Source organism: Entelurus aequoreus, linkage group LG01 (genome assembly GCF_033978785.1).
Source record: "Entelurus aequoreus isolate RoL-2023_Sb linkage group LG01, RoL_Eaeq_v1.1, whole genome shotgun sequence".
Classification (NCBI taxonomy): domain Eukaryota; kingdom Metazoa; phylum Chordata; class Actinopteri; order Syngnathiformes; family Syngnathidae; genus Entelurus; species Entelurus aequoreus.
Genome location: NC_084731.1, coordinates 93,161,358 through 93,180,404, shown reverse-complemented (window position 1 = coordinate 93,180,404; position 19,047 = coordinate 93,161,358). Strand labels below are relative to the sequence as shown.

General features: G+C 45.0%; 1 protein-coding gene across 1 annotated transcript; it reads left to right on the top strand.

Annotated features, from left to right (window-relative positions):
- The first annotated feature begins 626 nt into the window (after nt 1-626).
- On the top strand, nt 627-11,348 carry LOC133659383 (cytochrome P450 4F3). Its single transcript, XM_062062150.1, has 13 exons — nt 627-803; nt 860-1,004; nt 1,072-1,125; nt 3,338-3,465; nt 4,231-4,352; nt 4,423-4,569; nt 6,332-6,440; nt 6,509-6,575; nt 6,635-6,764; nt 6,831-6,964; nt 10,593-10,657; nt 10,735-10,817; nt 10,889-11,348. Exons 1-13 carry the CDS (start codon nt 627-629, stop codon nt 11,070-11,072), a joined length of 1,545 nt encoding a protein of 514 aa, XP_061918134.1. The 3' UTR covers nt 11,073-11,348.
- The last annotated feature ends 7,699 nt before the right edge of the window (nt 11,349-19,047 follow it).

The window sequence follows — 19,047 nt, the reverse complement described above, 5'->3', positions numbered from 1 at the left end:
TGTTGCAGGCATCAAATTCCAAATGAGCTAATGTTTGCAAAAAATAACAAAGTTTTCCAGTTTGAACGTTAAGTATCTTGTCTTTGCAGTCTATTCAGTTGAATATAAGTTGAAAAGGATTTGCAAATCATTGTATTCTGTTTTTATTCACAATTTACACAACGTGCCAACTTCACTGGTTTTGGGTTTAGTAATAATAATGTAAAGCATTTACCTTGGAGAGTGGGCTGCTTCTTCGTCAAACACACCATCAGCAGCTTCTCCATACTTTCATGGATAAATGTCCGCTGTTTAGATGTTATTTTAACATTCTCGACTGGCATTAGACTCACTGTGCTGAAATTCAGTATGATGCAGACGAGCATTGCTATGCTATGTGGGCAACACGCTCGGTCACGTTTTTGATGATTTTTGTCTTAATTCAGTGATATGATTTGATATTTACGTCAATCCCTCCACCCACTACATTCCATATTATCTGCTATTTTAAAGCAACACTATTTGCAGCCTAAATAGTGACAGGAAGTGGTGTTGAAATGATTGCAAAAACAGGCGGAGCATGAGGCAACATCAGCAGAATGTCATCGCCATCCGAACCGCCGTCTACCTTTTTGTCTGTGCCAGGGATGTCACTCCTCTTGTCCGCCCTCCGCCAGGCCCTGCTGTTGGCCAGCGCAGGGCTGGTTGCCGTGGTTACGGTCTGGACGGCCAGGCTGTTGCTTCGACACGTTTGGTTCACCCGCCGGCTGTCCTGCTTCAGCAGGCCTCGTGCGGACTCTTGGCTGATAGGCCACCTGGGCCAGGTAGGTCACGTACACATTTCCCACCTAAAGATAGTATTTGATCATTTGTGTGTCAGATGCAGAGCACAGAGGAAGGTCTCCTCCAGGTGGATGACTTAGTGCATGCATACAAACACTCCTGCAGCTGGTTCCTGGGACCCTTCTATCACCTGGTCCGACTTTTCCGCCCGGACTTTGTCAAACCCCTGCTAATGGCACCTGGTAAAGTCACAAGTTTGTTACAAGCGACAGGCTAAAATTGACGCCTCTTTTTTCTCTCGCCGTGCAGCCAGTATCACGGTGAAAGATGAGCTCATCTACGGTCATCTGCGGCCATGGCTCGGTGAGTTTGAACGTTAGGAAGCAGAATGTGTTGCAAGCTGAGTTGACGTTTCAAAACGCTTCTTGCGTAATCAGAGGAAGAGGACAAAAAAAAAAAAGCGTTGATTAGTAGTTTTGAATGAGTGCCCTATAAGGTCATGTGATCCATAAACAGGATTTATCGTTTACATTTTAAAAAGCTGGTTTGGATTATTTAGTGCTGGGGTGTCCAAACTTTTTCTACTGAGGGTCGCACATTGAAAAATCAAAGCATGTGTGAGGCCCTTTTTGATATTTTTAATTTTTAATTTTTTAAAAATCCTTATGGCTCCCCTCAAGTTTGGTCTTGGGCACCCTGAAGGGTCTCAGTCATAAAAATGTTGAAAATAAGTAGAGATGTCCGATAATATTGAATTGCCGATATTATCGGCCGATAAATGCTTTAAAATGTAATATTGGAAATTATCGGTATCGGTTTCAAAAAGAAAAATGTATGACTTTTTAAAACGCCGCTGTTCGGCGTGGTACACATAGGGAGAAGTACAGAGCGCCAATAAACCTTAAAGGCACTGCCTTTGCGTGCCGGCCCAGTCACAAAATATCTACGGCTTTTCACACACACAAGTGAATGCAATGCCGTATAAACAACTTTAACACTGTTACAAATATGCGCCACACTGTGAACCCACACCAAACAAGAATGACAAACACATTTCGGGAGAACATCCGCACCGTAACACAACATAAACACAACAGAACAAATACCCAGAACCCCTTGCAGCACTAACTCTTCCGGGACGCTACAATATACTAATGTAATTAATAGTTGGACAATATCGGAATATCGGATATCGGCAAAAAAGCCATTATCGGACATCTCTAATATATATATGTATATATATGTATATATATATATATATATATATATATATATATATATATATATATATATATATATATATATATATATATATATATAAAGTTAAAGTACCAATGATTGTCACGCACACACTAGGTATGGCAAAATTATTCTCTGCATTTGACCCATCACCCTTGATCACCCCCTGGGAGGTGAGGGGAGCAGTGGGCAGCAGCGGTGGCCGCGCCCGGGAATTATTTTTGGTGATTTAACCCCCAATTACAACCCTTGATGCTGAGTGCCAAGCAGGGAGGTAATGGGTCCCATTTTTATAGTCTTTGGTATGACACGGCCAGGGTTTGAACTCACAACCTACCAATACCTGAAAAAACGAACATCATAAAAATAAAAAAATTACACCAAAACACATCAATTGAATTTGTCAGCTCCTTAAGTCATCCAACAGCTATGACTTTATAAAAGGATGTTGCTGAATAGACGTTGCCTCTAATATTTTGTTATTTCTGACCGTTGAAACGTGCATGTTGTGTCTTTTCAGCGCAAGCACTCCTCTCTCACAGCCGTGTGTGGAAAATGTGTCAGTTTGCGCGACCTTTTCAAACATGCTAAGAAAAAAAAACGCAAAACAGTGCTCCCAAAACGATGATGAGTGTTGATAAATCACACTGCGCGTGGTAAATAATTATATTTGCATTTTCTCCTCCCAGCTTTGTGGGTGTTTTGCTGATCTGCATATATTTTGCATATTAACGAAGACGGACACAAAATTCAATAAACAAAATTCTGCTCACTTAACAGACACAATCCACTTTGCACGCGTCAAGTAGATCAGCTTTGCGAGTGCTATCAAGTTTGCACATGTCTTTGTGCACGCAAACCTTTAGTGAATCAGGCCCAAAGGGTACTATTATTAGTTATTACAGGAGTGTCCAAATTGCGGCCATAGGGCCATTTGCAGACAGCAGCTAGGGTTTTGTTGTTTCGCAACATATTGTCGGGAAAAAAAGCAAAAAGACGTGATCCAATGAAAATGTTGACATGTTGATACAATTGTTCACTTATAACACTAAGCTGGCACTAAGTTTTGGCATATAATGTCTGTTTGTAGCATCTTTTTAAAGACAATCAAAATATCCCCCGCATACTTAGACTTTTCCATTTTTGTATGAAATTCTCCGCTTTTTTTTTCATTACATTACATCTTTTTGCTTTTTTTTTTCTTATATTTTTACAGTTGTTTTTTTTCCCAACATTAAGTTGTGGCCCAACAAAACTGGAGCTGCAGACCCCAACTTTGGACACCCCTGAATATGAGTGACAGTGACAATGAAAATGTGATCCTCCTGTCTCCCAGGCCAGAGTCTGTTACTGAGCAACGGGGAGGCGTGGGCCCGCCGGAGACGTCTTCTTACCCCTGCTTTTCATTTTGACATACTGAGGAACTACACTGCCACATTTAACACCTCAGCAGACACCATGCATGTAAGACACAGAGGCGGAATTCTCGGCTTTGTCTCAACTTGTGCACTTTGCATTTTGAGTGCATAAGTGCATTCACACACAAAAAATATTCATGAAATTTGGTTCTTTTAGGAATTTATTATGGGTCTACTGGAAATGTGACCAAATCTTCTGGGTCAAAAGTATACATACAGCAATGTTAATATTTGCTTACATGTCCCTTGGCAAGTTTCACTGCAATAAGGCACTTTTGGTAGCCATCCACAAGCTTCTGGTTGAATTTTTGACCACTCCTCTTGACAATATTGGTGCAGTTCAGCTAAATTAGTTGGTTTTCTGACATGGACTTGTTTCTTCAGCATTATCCACACGTTTAAATCAGGACTTTGGGAAGGCCATTCTAAAACCTTAATTCTAGCCTGATTTAGCCATTCCATTACCACTTTTGACGTGTGTTTGGGGTCATTGTCCTGTTGGAACACCCAACTGCACCCAAGACCCAACTTGGCTGATGATTTTAGGTTGTCCTGAAAAATTTGGAGGTAATCCTCCTTTTTCATTGTCCCATTTAAAGCACCAGTTCCATTGGCAGCAAAACAGGCCCAGAGTATAATACTACTATCACCATGCTTGACAGTAGGTTTGGGGTTCCAGGGAAATATCACAACAATAAAATTGCCCCCTGAGGAACTGATGGAAGTACTCCACTTGAGACACAGCCCATTAGTCTCATTTTGGGATATTATTGCATGTTTTCACCTTTAATGCAAATTCCTTTTCTAATAGGAGAAGTGGCGCCGTCTGGTGGCGGATGGCCGCGCCACCATCGAGATGTTTGACCATGTCACTCTCATGACTTTGGACAGTTTGCTGAAATGCGCCTTCAGCTACAGCAGCAACTGTCAGGAGTGAGCATGCGCCCACGACACGTTCCACCAACTATCCTTTTTTTTTTTTTAAGCCTCCTCGTCTCTCCAGGTCACGCAGCGAGTACGTGTGCGCTATCGAGGAGCTGAGTGATCTTCTGATAGAGCGGCGCCAAAACATCCTGCATCACTGGGACTGGGTTTACTGGAAGACCCGGCAGGGGAAACGCTTTAAGGAGGCTTTAAAGATTGTGCACAGGTAATGCACACGCACAGCTGGGGACATCTAATGGTTAGAGCAGGCCTGGGCAATTATTTTGCCTCGGGGGGCCAAATTTTGAGAAAAAAATGTGTCTGGGGGCCGGTACATCTATTTTTAGGAACACTAATACAAAACCTCACAATAATGTCTGATTGAATGCTAAAAACTTAATGGCAATGTACATTTTTCTATGAACGATAAAACACTGAATATTGAAAAAATATGAATGTCACACCCTCTTTCGGTCGACATATTTTACAATCAAGTGAAACACAACAAAAATGCAACAAACAGTGAAATATGAACGCGAAGGGTACAAAATAAACCCACCTACAATCTGATATACGTATCTGATATTTGCTGAATTTCCCCCAGGGATCAATAAAGTACTTTCTATTCTATTCTATTCTATATATCACTAAGCTTTAAAAATTTGTTGTGAAAATCTCCTTCCGGGTCTGTGGGAACGCTTCCCGCCCACACTGCTTAGTGCCTCGTCTGAGCTGCTGTGACGTAGATTACCATAGTAACTAATTAGATGACCATAGTAACTAATTATGTGACCATAGTAACTAATTAGATTACCATAGTAACTGGTATATCATCTATAACCGCAGATTACAACCATTGAAATACTATGTATAGTTGAAGACTTAAGGCAGTGGTTCTTAACCTGGGTTCGATCGAACCCTAGGGGTTCGGTGAGTCGGGCTCAGGGGTTTGGCGGAGGTCAAGACACACCCGGCTCATTGTGTAAATAAAAACTTCTCCCTATCGGTGTATTACGGATACGGCAACAGCAGAAGTCACACTGATTTGCAGGTGTGTAATTTGTTGTGAGTTTCTGCACAGTGTTGGTTTTGTTCTTTGAACAAGGTGATGTTCATGCCCGGTTCATTTTGTGCACCAGTAAAAAAACATGGTAACACTTTAGTATGGGGAACATATTCACCATTAATTAGTTGCTTATTAACATGCAAATTAGTAACATATTGGCTTTTAACTAGTCATTATTAAGTACTTATTAATGCCTTATTCGGCATGGCCTCATTATAACCCTAACCCTCTAACCCTGGCCCTAACCCTGACTCTAACCCTAACCAAATAACTCTAAAATAAGTCTTTGTTACTTAGAATATGTTCCCCATACTAAAGTGTTACCAAAAACATATAACTTTGTCTTGAATTAGAAAAAAAAAAACATTTTATTTTTCACTAAAGAAGGGTTCGGTGAATGCGCATATGAAACTGGTGGGGTTCGGTACCTCCAACAAGGTTAAGAACCACTGACTTAAGGTCATTAGAAAACATCACTGCACATCATAATGGCAGCAACAGTTTCCATCTTAAAGATCTAAAAAAATTATTCGGGAATGTCCGGCGGGCCAGATTGAAAAGCTCAACGGGCCGCATGTGGCCCCCGGGCCTTAATTTGCCCAGATCTGGGGTAGAGTGTCCGCCCTGAGATCGGTAGGTCGTGAGTTCAAACCCCGGCCGAGTCATACCAAAGACTATAAAAATGGGACCCATTACCTCCCTGCTTGGCACTCAGCATCAAGGGCTGGAATTGGGGGTTAAATCACCAAATAATGATTCCCGGGCGTGGCCACCGCTGCTGCTCACTGCTCCCCTCACCTCCCAGGAGGTGAGGGTGATGGGTCAAATGCAGAGGATAATCTCACCACACCTCGTGTGTGTGTGTGACAATCATTGGTACTTACACTTCAATTTTGGCTCCAAATAATGTGACAAAATGCAGCTTCACAAGGGAAGTGGTTCAGAGGCGCCGTGCGCTCATCAAGACGTCTGAATCCACCGCCACGCCTCGCAGGAAAAGAGATTTCGTGGACATCATACTGCTCTCCAAGGTTCGGTAACGTTATCGCACAATAACGCCCAAAAAAAGTAAACAGAGTGACGTTAACGCGCCTCGCAGGACGGAGACGGACGAGGGCTAACAGACACAGAGATGGAAGCTGAGGCCAACACCTTCATGTTTGCGGGTGAGACGCTCAGGCCGAGAATCGCTCAGAACCGATCGGTGACCCACGTTCCTCCGCAGGTCATGACACCACGGCCAGCGCCATCTGCTGGACGCTGTATAACCTAGCACGCCACGCGCACTTCCAAGACCAGTGTCGGAGTGAGGTGCTGGAGCTGATGCGTGGGCGTGAGGGTCGGGGAATAGAGTGGTGAGAAAAGACACACACACCCACACACTTATGGTAATGACCTACATGTGTGTGTTTTTTGCGCAGGGAAGATCTGTCCAACCTTCCTTTCACCACCATGTGCATCAGGGAGGCACTGAGGCTGCACTCGCCGGTCCAGGCCGTGACCAGGACGTACACTCAGGACATGTCCCTACCAGGGAACAGGACCGTTCCAAAGGGTGAGACTACCCTACTTACCCAAAGTTCAGTTTCAGTTTCAGTTTATTTGGAACATGCATACGATACAATGTAAGGCATCACACATTTCCAGTTGTTTCATTACAGCACGTCCGAAAAGGAGTAGGAAGAAGCAGGGCTTATTTAATCCTACCCCTTTTCATACCATAGCAATTTTATCCAATTTCCTTCTTCTCTGTAACAGAACAGTGAACAAATAAGTAATATACCATAGTAAGTATACAAATATTAAATACATAAATAATATTTGTCTCAATTTAAAAATTTAGACTTTGTAACACAGTTAGTGAATGAAGCACACATTTGTAGTTGTTTCCCCATATTTCTACACAATAACTCAGATATGGTGTGGAGGGCGGCGTGGCCTGCGGACCTGCAGGGAAGCGGGGTGTGCCAGGACCGGCTTCGAGATCAGCGACAGGTGCGTGGATGGCCCACCTGGGCGTGTTTATCAAATCACCTGTCGCTCTGTTAAAGGCAGCAGCCGGGAAGGAGAAGAGGGTGTATGGTGGAGCACGAGCCCGAGCGAGAGCGAGACTGAGGGAAAAAAGACAATTGCTGAAAAGCAGAAAGACAATTTATTACAAAACATTGTTGTAACCCTGGAGGATAGTGATGGGTTGATGAGGCGTCATGAAGCGTTTCGACAGTGCAAAACTGTATTGATACTGTGGCGATACTGTGTCACTAAATACTGACATCTGCTGGACATTAAAAATCCCTACAGGCAACCTATGGACCGACTCAACTGACACTGATTTTATGACCTAGTATATACAATAATATAAACCAAGTCATTGTATTTCATTTAGGATTATTTCATATCTTAATTTAAATAAAAATATATTTGTATCTTTTTTAGATACAGTCAATAAATAATGTGAACATGTATTGTGATTAGGATGGTAGAAGGTGGGGATTGAACCCCAGTAACCAGCAACCCTCCAATTGATGGCACGGCCACGCTACCAACTTCGCCACGCCGTCATTCCTGTAACTTTCTCTAGTAACAGCATTCCATGATTAAAATCAATAAATTAACATTAATAATAAATGACAGTAAAATAAGCACACGTATGACCGAGGAGTCATAGTGTAACTTTGTGTGGTGTTTGAGTTGTCCGACTTTTTGTGTGGCCATAAACGCACCAGTGGCTTAGTGGTATGCGTGTTGGTGACAGTTGACAAGTTGGTTTTGGCCTGATTTGTACGGCAGAAAATGAATAGTTTTTCGAGATAGAAGTTTTTTACTCATATATTTGCTGTGCGCAGAGGACGCTTGAGAAGTGCGCAATTGCACAGGCGCGCACCTTAGAGGGAACGTTGCTCACAGGGCACAGAGGAGGCGTCAGTGCGATACAGTTCGCGTATCGGTCACGTGACCAAAGCAGCTCATGATCGGTCACGTGACTTTGTAAAAGCGGTACGCGCACCGACACAGGGTATCGCTCTATGAGCTCGACGCATGCGCCGATGCATCTGTGTTGCCGGACCCATCACTACTGGAGGAGCCTGGCATGCCGGTCATTGGTGGTCCGAAGAACCCGGAAGCACAAGTCTTCCACAATTTGGCGCTCAACATGGCTGTACCACCAATGACCGACATGCCAGGCTCCTCCAGGGTTACAACAATGTTTTATTTTGTAATAAATTGTCTTTCTGCTTTTCAGCAATTGTCTTTTTTCCCTCAGTCTCGCTCTCGCTCGGGCTCATGCTCGTGCTCGTGCTCCACCATCCACCCCCTTCTCCTTCCCGGCTGCTGCCTTTAACAGAGCGACAGGTGATTAGATAAACACGCCCAGGTGGGCCATCTACGCACCTGTCGCTGATCTCAAAGCCGGTCCTGGCACACCCCGCTTCGCTGCAGGTCCGCAGGCCACGCCCCCCTCCACATATGGTAACACTAATGAGCAGTAGAGAATATGAAGTGATCGTTTGGGGATCATTTCACCTTTTGTAAGCTTTCAATACATGTGACAAACTTCCGGCCCGCAGCTCGGGGGTGTATTACCGTATGAAAATCAACACGCATCATATCTGCTCCCGGAGTGTCAAACTCGTTTTCACTGAGGGCCACGCTGCAGTTTTACTAGGGCTTCTTGTAACAGTGAATAATATATGAATATAAATGTATCACAATTTGCCTCATGATATTGTCACACAATTGCCTTTGCATTTGATTATCCATCCATCCATTTTCTACAGCTTGTCCCTATCGGAGTCGCAGGGGGTGCTGGAGCCTATCTCGTTTGCATTCGGGCGGGAGGCGGGGTACACCCTGGACAAGTCGCCACCTCATCGCAGGGCCAACACAGATAGACAGACAACATTCACACACTAGGTCTATATTTTTTTGCATACACTGTAAAAAACAATCTAAAGATTTTGCTGTCACAAAAAACAAAGGCAGCTCAGTCGCCAAAATTCTACCGTACATATTACGTTTTTTATAACATCTTACCAATACTATTAATACATGGAAAAATGGTACCACTGTTTTTTACGGTAAAATCCTGGCGACTGAGCTGCCCTTTTTTTTTTTTTATCTTCAAGGGGAACTGCACTTTTTTTGGGGAATTCGTTCACAATCATTATGAAAGACATTACGACGGATGGATTTTTACAGCGGAGAAACTAACCTTAAGACGACAATTGCATGCTGCACACGTCCTTGGTAGCAGTCATGGCGCCTGCTGTTTAGTTGGCCATACTCTCTTTACACACCACTCTGGATCAAACAAACAGAAAAAGTCTGGAGTTAAAGTCATAGAGACATTTCTTGAACACAAAAATGTTGGTAAATGTGTTATACTTTTATAGAGCTTTTCTACCTTCAGGGTATTCAAAGCGCTTTGACACTATTTCCACATTCACCCATTCACACACACATTCACACACTGATGGCGGGAGCGTAAGGCCCTAACCACGACCCATCAGGAGCAAGGGTGAAGTGTCTTGCTCAAGGATGTGACTAGGATGGCGGAAGACGCACGGCCGCTCTACCAACCAAGCCACACCATCCCCATTACATTATAAACATATCTTTTAGTAGGGATGTGAATCTTACAACAACTCGGGATTCCAATTGATTCTGTTTTTGGGGTGACGATTCAATTCAGAATCGATTCTTGATTCAAACCGATTTTTGCAATATTTTTGTTATAAAATGCTAAAGCGTCTTCAAAACAGATTACAAGTTACAAAAGCTCTTGGCTGCTGACGTATACGTGGACCGAGTAAATGTGAAAATGGCCTAGAAAACGCCTTTTTTTAAATGCATTCTTTAAAATTATGAATTTATTTACAATTGAAATAGATAAGAATTGCCATTTGGATGTGAATCTATTTTTTGAGAACCCCTATCTTTAAGGACACTAGTCCTGGAACTACTTGCCAAACATCGTGCATCCTGGGGACCAGCATGCTCTGCTGTAGACATTTGTTTTTGGTGCTTTTCTTTAGTCAAAGTCTACACATTTTGGCCCAAAAAATAGTCCTGTTATTCAAAATGTCCACTGCAGTGGACACAGGCTCTCAGGAGTATACATGGATTATCTCCAGACAACAGTAAGTTTCTGAGTGTCCACCTCTACCTTCTGCCTCTGCCAGGTGCCATCTGTTTAGTCAGTATTTACGGGACACACCACAACCCTGAAGTTTGGACAAATCCACATGTAAGCGGTGAAAAAAACACTTGCTCACTCTGTGTAAAATGTGTTGTCTCCAACCGAAGCTGTGTACTCTTAACCAGGAGTTTGATCCACATCGATTTGAAGCCATCAACCAAGAGGGACGCTCATCCCATGCCTATATTCCCTTCTCCTCAGGCCCCAGGTGATGCTTCTTTAATATATTCTGTAACGCCTTTTTCAAGTTGTGCCTGTGACAGCTTTGTGTCTTTGCAGGAACTGCATTGGTCAGAAGTTTGCACTTGCAGAGCTCCGTGTTGTGGTGGCATTGACCCTGTATCGGTTCCGCCTGACCCCAGGGGTGAACCCCAAATCCGGCTCGGAGGAGGTTCGCCGTCTTCCCCAGCTTGTGCTGCGTGCGGAGGGCGGCCTCTGGCTGCAGCTGGAGCCTCTGACCTGACTGGCCTTATCACAGTACCAGAATTGTAGTAGTCGATAGTATATACATTTTTATGATACTCTCTTAACCAATACCACCATAAAAACAACAAACTGATCCAATGTACTTTTAAATTCACTACTTTACTGAAAAGTATTTTAAACTGTCAAGTATTGTAATTTAACTTCTTTTTGCACATAATTCAAATTGCAGTAGAAGCTCCCAAGAGGCAACTTAACATTTAAAGAACAGCAGTTCTCCCATTATATCAAAACAAACAATACTGTGCTTATATATATGTGTGTATATATATATGTATATATATATATATGTATATATATATGTATATATATATACATATATATATATAGTCGAGGTTTCTGTGGTTTATTCGTTATACAGTGCTCGAGGTAAAGCGGAATATACGTTAGGTCAGGAAAAAACACAAGGGGCTATATCATCCCTACAAGCCTGTTTCGCAGGTTTCCTTGCTGGTCAGGGAATTTTATTGAAGTGTCTGTGTCCGTACCCTATATATACATGTAACCTGCGAAACGAGCTTGTCGGGATGGGACAAGCGGTAGGAAATGAATGGATGGATATATATCTATATATATATCTATATATATATATACATATACAGTGTATATACACATATATATAGAAATATATACGTAAATATCTATACATGTATGTATATATATGCGTATATATATGTGTGTTTATATATATATGTATGTATATAAACACACATATACACTACCGTTCAAAAGTTCGGGGTCACATTGAAATGTCCTTATTTTTGAAGGAGAAGCACTGTACTTTTCAATGAAGATAACTTTAAACTAGTCTTAACTTTAAAGAAATACACTCTATACATTGCTAATGTGGTAAATGACTATTCTAGCTGCAAATGTCTGGTTTTTGGTGCAATATCTACATAGGTGTATAGAGGCCCATTTCCAGCAACTGTCACTCCAGTGTTCTAATGGTACAATGTGTTTGCTCATTGGCTCAGAAGGCTAATTGATGATTAGAAAACCCTTGTGCAATCATGTTCACACATCTGAAAACAGTTTAGCTCGTTACAGAAGCTACAAAACTGACCTTCCTTTGAGCAGATTGAGTTTCTGGAGCATCACATTTGTGGGGTCAATTAAACGCTCAAAATGGCCAGAAAAAGAGAACTTTCATCTGAAACTCGACAGTCTATTCTTGTTCTTAGAAATGAAGGCTATTCCACAAAATTGTTTGGGTGACCCCAAACTTTTGAACGGTAGTGTACATATATACACGCACACACACACATTTATACACATACATACATATATATGTGTATTTTTTTCTTTTGGCCTGTATTTTTTGTTTATTTTATTTCTACAATGTGCGACGGGCCCATTAAAAAAGGGCACACTTTGCCTTCCTGGTGAAAAACGTAAACCAGTGTTTTTTAAAATGTTGCCAAATGACAGATGTGTGTCTGTATGCTGTGTCATCAAGGTTGGGTTGCACCCTTCAGCACGTTGTGGTAATGCACACTCCCTGGGCTTGTGGTGGCTCTCACTCGCACGGAAAATACTTTCATGATCGCTTGTATTTGATTATCAAATAAATGGATGGCGCAAGATAGACCTCTATTTCACTTTTATTATGTACCTCTACTTGCTATATATAGCAACAAAGAAAAAAAGTGCATCCCAGATAATGTCTGCTATGGCTTATTCTCTCATACTCATACCTCTTCGGATTGTAAATAATCAAATGTAGACACTTTTTCTTATATTTTCTGATCTCTCTCTCTGTGTCCACTACTTGCTGTACATATCCTACCAAGTCAGTCCTACACTGTTCCAATGTCCATTTCTCTGATGATGCAATTGTTGATGACTGAAGTGTTGATACCAACCAAACCTAAACCCCCCCCCCCCCCCCCCACACACACACACACACCCCACCCCCTCCATATCCCACACTCCGGATTGTCCATCCATCCATCCATCCATTTTCTACCGCTTATTTGTAAATAATGTAAATAATTCAATGTATATACTCTGGTGATTATCTTGTGTGATGACTGTATTATGAAAATAGTATATATCTGTATCATGGATCAATTTCAGTGGATCCCGACTTAAACAAGTTGAAAAACTTGTTCGGGTGTTACCATTTAGTGGTCAATTGTATGGAATATGTACTTCACTGTGCAATCTACTAATAAAAGTTTCAATCAATCAATCAATCAATCAAAACTCTAGCAATAGGCGCGCATGATGTGTGTTGAGATGCGGAGTTACGCCGCCTGCTGGAAAAAAACGGTAGAAAAATAAATAAATACAATGTAATTATTAAAGAACTATATGTTTAAACTGATGTTGTTGTTGTTGTGCTGGGACTCTTCACCCGTGAGCGTACTCCGGTTAGGGAATAAGGACACCGTTTTACTTTTTAACTTCTTCTTTATATATTGCTTTGTAGCAGCAGCAGCTAAGCACACTCTCACGTACACACACTGTTTAACACATTGCCCGAAGGACCCCGGAAAAGTAAACATAGCTGCCCGGTAAACTGCCTGACTCAAAACAGACGTAACTTAAAGGTGCATGACTACAATAATAGCTTGTTTACGTCAACAATAATATAGTCAATTATATTCAACAATTATCATATTAAATAGGGAACTTTCTCTTAATCTTCTGACAAAGGGAATTTATAACAGCCGCCCCCTAAATAGCATGGCAATTTTGAAACAAACATAAATTCCCACAACAGTCCTTTAAACAGGATTATCCTCAGGAAGAGCTGACAGCTGGACCAGCCGAGCAACTGGTCTCACGTAAGTCTTCTCTCCAACTTTGACTTCAGCAGTCCGTATACATCCATCATCACTTGCATTTAACTTCACCACCCTGCCCATTGGCCAGTGAGCCCGTGGAAGCTGAGGATCAACAATCATCACAACTGTGTCCAGGGGGAGATGATCTGTGTGTTGGCGCCATCTCTGGCGGGTTTGAAGAGAGGGCAAGTAGTTTCTGATGAACTGTGTCCAGAAGTGGTCGGCCATCATCTGGCAATGACGCCAGCGCCTCCTGGTGATGGTGTCAGGAGCATAGGCAACTTGTGGAAGAGAGGCATCCTGCCGCCCCATCAACAACATGCTGGGCGTCACTGGGTCTGGATCGGCCACATCCGAGGATACATATCCTAAAGGCTTGGCATTGAGGATGCCTTCCACTTCGATTAGGAGTGTGAGCAGAACCTCTTCTTGGAGCACTTGTGCACCTATGACCACTTGCAGGGATTTCTTGACTGATTGAATCTCACGCTCCCAGACACCACCAAAGTGGGGAGATGCTGGTGGGTTAAGACGGAACTTAATCTGTTTTTCTGCAAGCCGCTCCTGCAACTGTGATTCCATTGCTGCAAAGGCCTCCTTCAGCTCCTTATCTGCTCCTCTGAAGTTAGTCCCCTGATCAGAGAGGACCTCAAAGGGAGTGCCTCTCCGTGCGATGAACCGTCTCAGTGCGAGGAGGAAAGCATCTGTGTCGAGGCTGGTGAGTAGATCCAGATGTATACATCTCGTCGTGAGACATTTGAAAATGATCCCCCAGCGCTTTTCACTTCGCCTCCCAGCCTTGACCATGTACGGGCCAAAGCAGTCCACGCCTGTTGAGAAGAATGGAGGCTTGAGCAGCCGCAGACGGACTGAGGGCAGGTCTGCCATCCTCGGCACCACTGGCTTCCCTCTCCACTTCATGCAACCAGTGCAAGCTCTCTGATACTTTTTGATAGCTTGCCTCCCTCGCAGAACCCAGTAGTAGCGCCTCATCTCTGCAAACACCCTATCAGGTCCAGGGTGGTGTAGCTGAGCATCCATCTCTTTAATGAGGAGTGTGGTGACTGCATGACGGGGATCCAACAGTATTGGGTGAGTGTCAGTGGGGATAGAGCTCTCTAAACGGCGCAGGCGTCCTCCAACCCGTATAAGACCCAATGTCGGGTCTAATTCTGGGGCGAGCGTACTCAGCCTGCTGCTGGGTGGCACAGGCTTGCCGGCTCTGAGGCATCTGATTTCTTCAGAGAAGCAGTCTGTTTGGCTGGTTTTGAGCAGGTGGACTTCAGCATCTCTTAGGTCACACAGGGGTGAAGCGGGGTCGGCTGCCGCCCCATGAAGAGACTGTTGCGTGGCCTTGACCAACTCTCTCCAGCTGCTGAACCGGGTGAGATCTGGTATCTTGGGTGGTGAGCTGGTCTGTGTGAGAGCACAAAAAACACTGTGTTTTAACTCACCACGGTCCTCTGGCTCTGTGATGCTAGGACAGGATGGCCATTCATCCGGTGGACGGCAAAGGAATGCTGGTCCCAGGATCCAACGATTTGGCGCAGCCAGCTCAGCTAACATCTTTCCACGGGTGAGATCGTCGGCCGGATTGTTAGCTGTATCCACATACCTCCAGGTGTGCGAGGCAGTCAGCTCCTGGATCTCAGAAACCCTTGTTCCCACGAAAACCTTGAACCTGCACGACTGAGATGTCAGCCAGGTGAGAACTATTGTGGAGTCAGTCCATAAGAAGGTCTGGGCAATACACAAGGTGAGCTCTTTGTGAAGGAGGGAGGACAGCTGGGCTCCTGTCAGCGCTGCACAGAGCTCCAACCGTGGCATTGACTGCTGGCGTTTTGGGGCCACTCTAGACCTTGCCATCACAAATGAGACATAGACAGTGTCATTAGTTCTTGTGGTGAGATATGCCACTGACCCGTAGGCTTGCTCAGAGGAGTCACAGAAGACGTGGAGAGTATACTCTGTGGTGTCGGTAGCAAGCTCCAATGGTGCATAGGTCCGAGGGATGGAGATGTTGGCCAGCTCGGGGAGTTCTCTCTCCCAGCTGGACCAGGCCTGGAGGATGTCAGGAGGGAGATTCGGGTCGTCCCAGCTCCTCTTCTTTGCCCACAGTCTCTGGACGAGAATCTTGGCTCGTGTAGTGTACGGGATAATGATCCCGATCGGATCATACTGGCGGGCGAGTACCTTATAGATGTACCGCATAGTAGGGGTCTCACTCTCTGGGGGCTTTGGCTTGAAACCAAGCCGATCAGTTGGACAATACCACCGCAGACCAAGGGCTGGCTCCTGTGGATCGTTGCATTTCTCGGCCAGCCACAGCTCTGTGCTTTCAGATCGGGCACTGGAAGGCAAGTGGGAGACAACACATGAGAAGTTACTTGCCCACTGTCGAATCTCAAATCCTCCTGAGGCCAGACATTGTCGCATCTTGTCCACCAGGAGCTTGGCTGACTCAGTCGTTGACAGGCTCTGCAGACAGTTGTCCACGTAGAAAGACTGTTCGATGGACTGCAGGATGTCTTCATTTCCTGCAGCACATTCTTTGACATGTTTTTGCAGGGCAAATGTTGCACAACACGGGCTGCTTGTGGTACCAAATGGCAAGACCTGCCATTGGTATACGTCAGGCTGTTTCTCCCTTTGCAGGTTTCTCCAAACAAACCTCAGCAACGGCTGGTCCTCCGGTAGCAGCCGAACTTGGTGGAACATGGCTCGGATATCTCCACTGATGGCGACAGCGTGCTGGCGGAACCGCAGGAGGACCCCGATGAGAGATGGGCCGAGGGTTGGACCTGGGAGAAGCTGCTCATTGAGAGAGAGACCACCATGATTAAAGGAGCAGTCAAAGACAAGGCGATGTTTGCCATTATGATGGACGAGGTGATGAGGTATGAACCATGACTCTCTGGAGCTGTTTCCCTCTCCCTCCTGGAGCTTTGTGACACACCCACCATCTATAAGCTTCTGGATCTCTGCTTCATATATTTTAGCTTTGACAGTGTCTTTAAGCAGTCGTCTCTCTGTACTGCGTAGCTTTGGCATCACTGCTTCAACATCTGCTTTTAGTGGTGGTGCACCTTTTATCCGGAGCAGGGGTGTAGTGTAGCGAAGTGTGTCACCAACCTTCACTCTCTTAGTGCGTGCTTCCAAGACGCTCACCGCTTCCTGGTCCAGGCGAGACCGCACTGCTAGCCGTATGTATGTATGTATGTATGGATAGCTACGGGTCCTCCCTTTGGGCCAAACCTCACAGGTTCTGTAGCAGTGATCAAGTGAGTGTAATCTGCACCAAGGAGCAGCAGTGGTTGCACCTTATTGAAGCTCTGCAGTTGTAATCCTCTCAGGTGATGGTAGCGTCTCTGGAGCGCTGCTATTGGATAGGATTGCTCTGTCAGGGTGAGTCGACCTGCTGTGTAGGCCCTCTCAACCAAATGCTGCTGTGATGGTGATGCTGGAGAAGCTACATGAAAGTCAACTGATGCTCCAGTGAGGTGAACCACATCCTGACGAACAGTCCGCAGGGTGAGGGACTCTGCTCTGCCCCTGAGCTTCAGGTCTCGAACTGCAGCTGGGAGTATTATGGTGCGTTCAGCTCCATCATCGAGGATTGCATAGGTCTGCAGTGATCTGGTCCCATGACTGATAATGATTGGCACCACCTTGAGGTATACTTTCCCTCCCTGCATCGAGTTAGCCGCTGAGGTGCAGTCTTTGGGTGTGATGAGGAAGATTTGGGGGCCCGGCCTGGTGATGTCATGCAGCACTCTCAGGTGGATCTCCTGACACTCACTGCAAGGTTTCTTTAATGTGCAGCTCTCTTCATCGTGGTTAGTACGGCCACAGTTACGACAGCGCTTTCCGCCTGCTATCCACTTCTCAATTTCCTGTGTTGAGCATTGAATAATGTCTGGACACTGCGACAAGTAGTGCTCTGTACTCTTGCAGAAGAGACACATCCTTTTAAACTTTTGTTGCCTAGCTGCTGGCCGAGTCGTTTCGGCTGATTTGGGCTGGTCTGCGCCGTGATACACAGAAACAGGCCGAGTCCGAGGCCGGGGAGAAGGAACAGGTCTGTCTCGATTGGCAGGCGGTGCTCCTTCAGCTCGATGGCGCTGTGCCATTTTTGCGGACAGTCTCTGAGCTTCTGCCTTCACCTTGAGCCACTCTGCGAGGTCTCTGAGGTTGTATGGATTTAGGCTGCTGGTGCAGAGGCGCCCCTGAACCTGCAGATGCTCCACAAAATTGTCTCTCATGTGTCTAGGGAGTTTGCTAAGTAGCCGGTCAACATGGCCAGTAGACATCACTTCCATCCCATTAGGCCCTTCCAATGAGGTTAGCATTCCCACTAGCAAGTCAACGTTGAGGGCGAAGCTCTGGAAGGCTTTGGGGTCTCCTGATTTGACATCAGGAGAGTTCAGGATGGCTGCAATCTCACTTTGTGCCAACTGATGTGGCTGCCCGTACTGTCTCTGCAAAGCCTGCATGGCGGCGGTGTAGGGCTGTACATAATGTCTGTGTGACTGAGCTATTAGCTTAGCTTCATCCAGGATCAAGTGTTCCATAAGCACACGGTATTTGTAATGTTCAGAAAGTTCAGTGTGTGGATTGAGCAGGTGATCTAACGCCATTTTTAAATCAGCAAACTCTCTCTCACTGTCATGCACCAACTTAGGCAGTTCAGGTATTGGAACAGGCTGTCTGGGGGACTGGGTAGTGTAAGGTACCTGTAGTGGCGTATACTGAGACTGGGGACTGTACTGAACCTGTTGAGTTGATGGGGGCTGTTGCAGAGTGAAACCAGCAGGGGGAGACACCAGTTGATATGCTGGCTGAGTTGATGGCGGATACACAGGCTGGTAGAGTTGCAGCTGTTGGTTCTGCGTTGGCAGTGGTGACTGGTGTAATTGCTGTGTAGCGATGGTTGATGGAGGCTGATAGACCGTCCCCAGGGGAGTGGCAGCGCTGTAGGGCGATGGATTGATAACTGGCGGAGTGCCAGCCGCAACAGGTAGCTGTGGTGCAGAATATGGCGCTGTTGCTATCTGTGGGGATTGATAGGCTGGTTGTGCAAACAGTGGAGCGTGTTGCTCCACGGGCTGTGCAGACGGGAGTGGGGTGTATTGCCACACTGGCGCTGGATTTACTGGTGTTGTC

Excerpts from the sequence above, each read along its gene's own strand:
- LOC133659383 (XM_062062150.1), top strand. The coding sequence starts at position 627 with ATGTCACTCCTCTTGTCCGCCCTCCGCCAGGCCCTGCTGTTGGCCAGC. Across the intron at positions 6,441-6,508 it reads ACATCATACTGCTCTCCAAG|GACGGAGACGGACGAGGGCT; the intron begins GTTCGGTAACGT and ends CGCGCCTCGCAG. Across the intron at positions 6,576-6,634 it reads CAACACCTTCATGTTTGCGG|GTCATGACACCACGGCCAGC; the intron begins GTGAGACGCTCA and ends GTTCCTCCGCAG.